General features: G+C 67.5%; 1 protein-coding gene across 1 annotated transcript; it reads right to left on the bottom strand.

Annotated features, from left to right (window-relative positions):
* Positions 1-316: 316 nt before the first annotated feature.
* On the bottom strand, positions 317-6660 carry PSMD2 (proteasome 26S subunit, non-ATPase 2). The gene is made up of 21 exons (XM_035312065.1): positions 6473-6660; positions 6097-6153; positions 5823-5987; positions 5539-5660; positions 5116-5340; positions 4865-5023; positions 4424-4568; positions 4187-4247; positions 3795-3941; positions 3493-3599; positions 3022-3149; positions 2856-2943; positions 2407-2569; positions 2210-2311; positions 1991-2136; positions 1721-1804; positions 1390-1558; positions 1209-1303; positions 939-1065; positions 721-839; positions 317-638 (listed from the first exon to the last, which is right to left on the bottom strand). Exons 1-21 carry the CDS (start codon positions 6605-6607, stop codon positions 456-458), a joined length of 2727 nt encoding a protein of 908 aa, XP_035167956.1. The 5' UTR covers positions 6608-6660; the 3' UTR covers positions 317-455.
* Between the last annotated feature and the right edge of the window lie 632 nt (positions 6661-7292).

Here is a 7292-nt window from a genome sequence, read left to right as displayed (position 1 = left end):
GGGAAAACAACACAGGGATCTGGGAACAGAATGGCAGAGTTTGGGAAAACAGAACAGTGGGATTTAGGATACAGAAGGGCAGGGTTTGGGAAAAGGGAACAGTGGAGTTTGTGAACAGAACAGTGGGGTTGAGGATATAGAATGGCAGAGTCTGAGAAAACAGAACAGTGTGGCTGGGGAACCAGAAAGGGGTTTCCCCCCTCCAGCCCCACGGAGAAGGAGCGGGGTGGCCGGGGACAGCAGCACCCAGCCCCACGGGGCGTTGCGCAAAGCCAAACCTCCCCCCCGGGAGTACAGCACAAGGATGACACAGCAGCACGAGTGTCCACAGAGTTTATTTCCTCAACTCTCGGTAACAAAACAAAACAAAGAAAAAGGAAAAAACAAATAATAAATTTTACCCCTACCTCCCCACACCGCCTGTTTCCCACCCCCGAGCCCCCCCCCGCCCCAGCTCAAACGTCGTAGTTGGGATTCTTGCGCAGGATGACGAAGCCCTCGAGGATGGGGGTGACGGGCACGTGCTCCTCCGTGGCCAGCTCTGCCCGCTCGCCGTGCGCCAGCAGCACCGGGGTGGTGTGGGTCTGGAAGCCGGTGATGGTTTTGGGCTTGCCCGCCTGGCCCACCACGTCCACAGCCTGCCAGGGAGAAGCGAGATAAGAGGGGGGCACACACGGGGACCCCCCAGCACCCCGTCCCCAGCTCTGGCTGCCCCCTCACCTGTCCCACCCGAACCGACACGGGCAGGGGTCGCAGCTCCTCGTCGAAGGTGACCAGCATGCGGGGCTGCATGGCAGCCACCAGCCCGTAGAGCACGTAGTGGGATTTGCCCAGGATAACTGGAAGGGGGCAGAGGTAGGGGCACGGGGTCAGCACCCAGCAGCACCCACCCCACGGGGCAGAGGGGTGCTCGGGGTGCCCGAGCCCGCAGCACTCACTGTTGCGCACGTCCAGGAAGGACACGAGGACGGTCAGCAGCCCCGCCACGGCCACCTGGCTCATGAGCTGCCGATCGCTGTGGTAGGGGCACAGCGTGAGCGTCCCCTTGCCCAGGTGAGTCAGGCCCTGGCGGGGCAGAGAAAACACATCGGCATGCGGTGGGACAATTCCGAGGATCCCTGCTGGCGGCGCCCCAAGGACACCGCCGCCTCCCGTACCCCACACGGGTAACCCCAACCTGCCCCGTCCCCACCACGTGGGGCCATCACCTGGGCTAGCCGCACCATGAAGAGGTTGTTGGGGTCCTTGGCGTGGTACTGGGCGAGCTGCCGCAGCATGGCAGCCAACCGGGCATTGTTGGTACCTGGAGAACAGGGGCACCAGGCAGAAATTAGGGTACAGGGCTTTGGTCCCCCCCCACAGGGCCCACAGGTGTCCCCCCAGGCTTACCGCTGCCCACCATGCCCATGGCAAAGATGGAGTTGTAGGAGACCTCGGGGTCAGCGTCGTGGGAGAACTTGCTGAGGGTGTCCAGGATGTTGAGCCGGGGGTTGGAGACCGAGATCAGCGCCAGGGCCAGGGGCACGGCCCGGCGCAGGGTGGGCTCCCCGTACCGCAGCTGCGTGGGAGGGAAGGTGGGTGCTAAACCCTGGGTCCTGGCACCTCGGGGTGCCCACCGCCCAGCTTACCAAGGCCTACGGAGACGTGTTCCGTTTTCCCAAGACCCCTTCCATTCCCAGGTCCCTGCCCAGCTCCGTGTTGTCCCCCCGCTGCCACTCACCAGGTGCCCGAAGGTGCGCAGGGCCATCTCGGCGCCGATTTCCTCGCCCATGGCAATAAGCGCGATGCCCAACACCGCTACGCCCTGCGGGAACACGAGTGCTGAGTGCAGGCAGCACCCAGCCCCTAAGCCGAGTTCCTACAGCCCCCCCTAAGCCCAGCGGGACACGGGGAGCAGGGCACCCAGCTGGGGGCTGCCTTCCTCCAGCTCCAATCCCACAAGGGGCCCAGGGACCCCTTGGAGCCAGCTCCTGCCCCCGCATTCCCCCACCTGGTGAGCCCCCATGTCGGCTGAGCTCTCTTTCTTCTCCTTCTCTTTCTTGTCCTTCTTGTCCTTGTCCTCCTCCTTCTCCTTGGAGTCAAAGTGCTCGCTGCAGATGTGCAGGAGCTGCTGCACCTTCAGGACGTTCCCCGAGCCTGGGGGGAGAGCGGCGGGCAGGGATCAGCGGACGGAGAGCCCAGAACTCGCTCCCCTCGGAGCCCAACTCACCCGCGTAGGCGCAGATGTCCACCAGCGTGTTGGCGAAGCTGCGGAAGGGCTCGGACACCACCTCCAGCGCCGCCAGGATGGCCTCGATCGCCTCTCCTTTCCCTGAGGGGCAGCGCAGTGGTTAGGGCCCAGCGGCTGAAGGGTGCTCGAGCTCCCAGTCCCCAGCCCCGGGGGCTGCTGGCGCTGCCCTCCCTTACCCAGGTGGTTCAGGCCCAGGCCCAGCGGCAGCCACCGGGCGTACGTGTCCTTCAGCTCCGTCTCCGATTTCTCCATGATGGTCTGGAGGATGGTCGAGGTGACGTCCCCGTTGCAGGAGCCCACGGATATCATCCCGCAGGCCAGGGCGGTCACGCCGGCCACCTGGAGAAGGAGAGGAGGAGATGCTGTGCGCTCAGGGAGGGCGCAGAATACCCTCGGTCCCTCCAGAAATGTAGAATATTGGAGACCTGCCGGCTTCCCACCCTCCCGCATCACACGAGTGGCTCAGAAGGGGAAAACAAGGTCATGGCTTTGGCACAGCACATCGCCAGGCAGGGACACGCAGAGCCCAGACCGGCTGGGGGACAGCCCTGGCACCCCAGGAGCCGTCAGGGACCAGGCAGGGCAGCAGGACCCCACGCACCCACCCCCTGCCTCGCTCCCTTACCTCCATGCTGGACTTGGAGTCTCCCATCACGGGCAGCAGCAAGGTGAGGACGTCCTCGCGGTTGGAGCCCGCGTAGGCCAGCCCCAGGCTGCGGAGAGCCCGGAGGAGCATTAGGGGGGAGCCGCAGCACCACACACAGCCGGTGAGGCTGGGGGCAGGCCCTTACCCAAAAATGGCTCCGATGCGCATGGTGTTGCTGTTGTGGAGGACGTAGTCGGACAGGAGGGCCAGGGCCGGGTCACACTCGTTCCTGACCCCTGAGTTGACGATGCCACAGGCCAGGAGGGCTCCCGACTGCAAGACAGAGGTGCCGTCACGCAGCAGCCACCAACGCACGAAGCTTGCTGCCAACCAGTGACTAACGTCACCCCACGGGTTCCACCCTCCCCCCAGGAGGGGCTAGTTGGTACCAAGCGAGCACCACCACGCTGGAGCCAGCTCAGCAGCCCTGAGCTCACAGCTCTGCAAGAAAAGGACCCCAGAAATGCTCCAGGGAGTTCCCAGGAGCTCCTCAGCCCAGCTGTGAGCTCCTCCAACGCCTGGGACGCCGGGCATCCAGCCCCTCCAGAGGTAGCCGCGCACACACAGCCCACCCCGCGGGGCTGAAAAAACTCGGGCCGGGGTCAGCACCACTCACCTTGATGTAATCCTCAGAGGAATACAGGTACTTGTCGATCTGCGTGAGCCCCCCGTCCACGTCCCACAGCAGTATGGTGCCCAGCGAGGCTGCGGCGCTCAGCATCCCTGGGTTCCAGGGGAGAAAAGCCCACGTCACCCCAGGTCGATGTGCCCTGCCTGGGCAGGAGGCGGCCAGGGACACGGGGCAGCCCCGTGGGAGCCGTGCTCAACGGCCCCGCTTTCAGCAGGCCCCCAGGAGGACCAGGCTCACAACCCCGGGGCTCTGGGCACCTCCAGCCCCTGCCCAGCCAGCTGTCTCACCGTGGTCCTTGTTCTTGTACAACCATTTATTGCCGTCGTCTGTCAGCAGCTTGTCTTGTCCGAACGCAGCGTTCACGAAGCCGTTCACGAAGGAGGAGGCCAAATTCATCCGGGCCGAGTCCACTTGGGAGCCGCTGCCCCCGAACCCTGGGGAGCGACGTCAGGATGAGCCAGGCAGCAGGGCAGCCCGGCCGCACCGTGCGGCCGTCCCACACCGCACGCAGGCGAGGATCTGTCCCCCAGCGATGGGGAAGGAGGAGCACGAGCCCACGGCGGGCAGCAGAGCCAGCTCCATGCCGGGCCAGAGGTCCCCAGAGATCCCCAGTGGGCCCCAGGACCCCCAGCAACTCCCCCCAGCCAGGGCCAAGCGAGGCCGCGACGCAAGCCCTTACGGTTATTTTCCAGGTGGGTTTTGTAAATATCGTCTGGCACTTTGGGCTCCATGATATCCAGCTGCAGGGACAGGGGAGAGGTGGTTACCTCCCCGCCCACGCGCCGCAGGCGGCTGCTGTGCAAGGACAGCCTCTGCAGGTGCTGCCTGGCCTCGTGGGGACAGGGGATCTCAGGGCAGCCAGGGCAGACCCCAGCTCGGTGCAGCCCCCGGGCTCTTTCCCCAGCCAGCCGCTCACCTCTCTGGCCAAGGCCAGGAAGTTGCTGTTGAGCTGAACGTTGGACATGATCTCCGTCAGGTCCTCGTACTCCTCCACGTCCTCGTTGAGCTCCAGGAAGACCCCGTGGCGGCCCAGCATGAAGGCCATCTGCTTCTGGACAACCCTGCACGGAGGGGAGAGGCTCCGCAAGCGCCCAGACCCCAGCCAGCCGCGGCACAAACGCAGGCTGACCAAACAGCAGGCACCCACCCCTGCCCACCCTCCTCTGGGGCCACATGAGAGCAGCCCAGAGATGATTTGCTCCTGCCCACGTTGACTTTAGGGACAAAAGTCTCCACTCAAGCCCCCAGACACCTCCGACAAAGGCAGGATCCAACCCAGCTCTGTCTGGAGGGGGGGCTGCGCCCCCACCACACCATGCTAGAACCCCAGAGGGCAGGGAATTAAATCTCCGCTTACACGTCCTTGCAGGAGGTGAAGATGTCCTCCACCAGCTCCACGTCATTGAGCATCAGGGCCAGGCGCAGCGCTTCGGGGTACCGGCTGAACTTGCGGAAGATGCCCAAGGCGCAGCGCAGGAGAGCCGAGTTCTCAGGCTCCGGGACGTAGCTCACACAGCTTGGGGGAGGAGACGGACACGAGGCTGAGCCACCCGTCGGACAGCAGGGCCGGGCGACCCGCGCCCACCGGGGCCCACGCCGGCCCCTCACCTGGTCAGGTAGAGGCACACTTTGGAGTAGGCGTTGTCGTCGATGTACTTCTCCAGCATGTCCATCTGCTCGATCTCCATCAGCAGGTCGCAGGCCTCGTGCTCCGCGTTGTGAGCCATGTTGTAGGGCACGATCTCCTTGACCAGGGTGAGGAGCGTGTCCCGCTGAGCCTTGTCCACCTCGTCGATCTCCTGCCACTCCTTGGCCACCTCCCCCGCTAGGTGCCTGCGGGGGGGAAAGGGACGTCGCCACCACAAACCAGCTTGGCCCAGGGATGCGGAGCAGCTGCTGACGGGCAGCTGGGGCCACGCGCTGTTTAGGGGGGGGGCTTCGCGTTCCTGCAGGGAACGGAGCTGGGGAAATCCCAAGGAAATCCACCCCCAAGCCCTCTGTCCTTCCCAGGCCCCGCTCCCAGGCACCTACCTGACGTATTCGTGCCCCCACGACGCCAGCTCCTCCTGGGAGCCCACCAGCCGGTACTTCAGGCACTCGCGCTCCCCGCTCATGGTCATGGCCAGAACAGAGATGATGTCTGCTGCGAAGCGCTGGGGGAAGGCAGGGAGAGCGCCGAAGCTTCAGGACGCCAGGAATCAAGGGCAGCCCAGGCTCCCTGCGCCCTCGCTGAGCACACACCGGGCAGGCAGGGGACAGAGGCACGGCCCCGGCACATTACAACCGACACGGGACAGCGGACGGGGGGCGCTCACCTTGTTCTCCCCCGGCGCCATGCCCTCGTAGATCTCCTTCAGCTTGCCGTAGTGCGGCCGCAGGAACTTGAGGGGCTTGGGGACGGACGTCATGGAGGTGGTGGAGGAGCGGATCTGCCGGCGCAGCTCCTCCAGGGCGGGGCGGTACAGGGACGTGTCCTTCTCCTGCGGGGGGGAGAAGAGGCCCGTCGGGAGGTTTGGGGGGGCGGGGGGGTCGGTTTTGGGGTCAGATCCCCCAGAATTGGGGCCGGGCAGCCCCACGGCGGGCACTCACCCCGAGGCGCTCCACCAGCATCTCCAGCTCGTCCTGCAGCTGCTTGTCCTCCTCCGACTGTGGGGGGGGGGGGGGGGGGGGCAGAGGGGTGAGGGCTGTGCGGGACCCCCCGGGGGGCACCCCGTGACGTCACCCCCGCGACGTCACGCGGGGAGCCCCCAAGTGACGTCACACCCCCCTCACACACACCACGGTGACACCCCGGGCACCCCCCGCGGGTGGTGCTCGTCGTCATCCTCGGTGACGTCATCACCCCCTCGGTGACGTCACGCCCCTCCGGGGCCCCCCCCCCCCCCCCCCCTCCCCTCCCCTCCCCGGTGCCGCCGCCGCCCCCCCCCGCCGTGACTCAGCGCTGCCCCCGCGGCGCGGCGCTCACCAGCTCCTGCTCCTTCTCGGGCCCCGCCGGCTGCTCCCGCCGCTCCCTGCCCCACGGCGGCGCCGGTTTCTCGTCGCCGCCCGAGCCGGGCCCGCCCTGCACCCGGCTCTGCCCGCCGCCGCCGCCCGCCTCCATGGCCCCGCTCCGCCGCCGCGCACCCGGCCGCCCTGCTGCGCCTGCGCCGGGCCCGCAGCCCGCCGCCAATCAGCGCCCGCCGCCGCCGTGACGTCACCGCCGCGCGACGGAGGGGCGGGGCGGTGGGCGGGGTGGTGGGGGCGGTGGGCGGGGCTTAGCGCTGTGGCCACGCCCCTCGCGTGTACGGGCACCGGGGAGGGGGGGAGAAGGACCGGGGGGGGGGCACCGGGACCGATGGGGGGGGGGGGAGCGGGACCGGGGGGCAGCGGGGAGGCAGGGGGACACCGCGGCCGTGTGGAGCGGCCGGTAGCGGAGCGTGGCTGTGGAGGCGGCGGGGCGCTGCTTGCAGCCACCGGGACCGGTGCGCGTCCCCCGGTACCGGGGGGGCCGGGACGTGCAGCACCAACGGTGCGGGGCCCGCGTGGGAGCCCGGCGTCGGGTCCCGGGGCCCATGTCGTTGTCAAGTGCCGGTGCCTGTGTTACATCCCGATGCCGGTGTTACATCCCGGTGCCGGTATCGGCTCCCGGTGCCGCTGTCAGCTCCCGGTGCCGGGGCTCCGCCCGTGCGCACGGCGGGCGCGGCCCCTCGCGGTCACCTTGGCGGCGGGGCCGGGCGGGGAGGAGCGGAGCGGTGAGACCGGGGTTGCGCCCCCGGTGCCCCCGTTCCAGCCCCTCCGGTACCACC

This window comes from Oxyura jamaicensis (assembly GCF_011077185.1).
Source record: "Oxyura jamaicensis isolate SHBP4307 breed ruddy duck chromosome 9 unlocalized genomic scaffold, BPBGC_Ojam_1.0 oxy9_random_OJ72441, whole genome shotgun sequence".
NCBI lineage: Eukaryota > Metazoa > Chordata > Aves > Anseriformes > Anatidae > Oxyura > Oxyura jamaicensis.
Note: the sequence above shows the minus strand (reverse complement) of the source record. Positions and strands in the feature narration are given on the sequence as shown.

Bases quoted from the DNA above. Each gene is read 5' to 3' on its own strand.
- PSMD2 (XM_035312065.1), bottom strand. From the start codon at position 6,607: ATGGAGGCGGGCGGCGGCGGCGGGCAGAGCCGGGTGCAGGGCGGGCCC. The intron at 5,341-5,538 runs GTAGGTGCCTGG...TCCCCCCCGCAG, and splicing joins TGGGGGCACGAATACGTCAG to GCACCTAGCGGGGGAGGTGG. The intron at 1,805-1,990 runs GTGGGGGAATGC...GTGTTCCCGCAG, and splicing joins CCGACATGGGGGCTCACCAG to GGCGTAGCGGTGTTGGGCAT.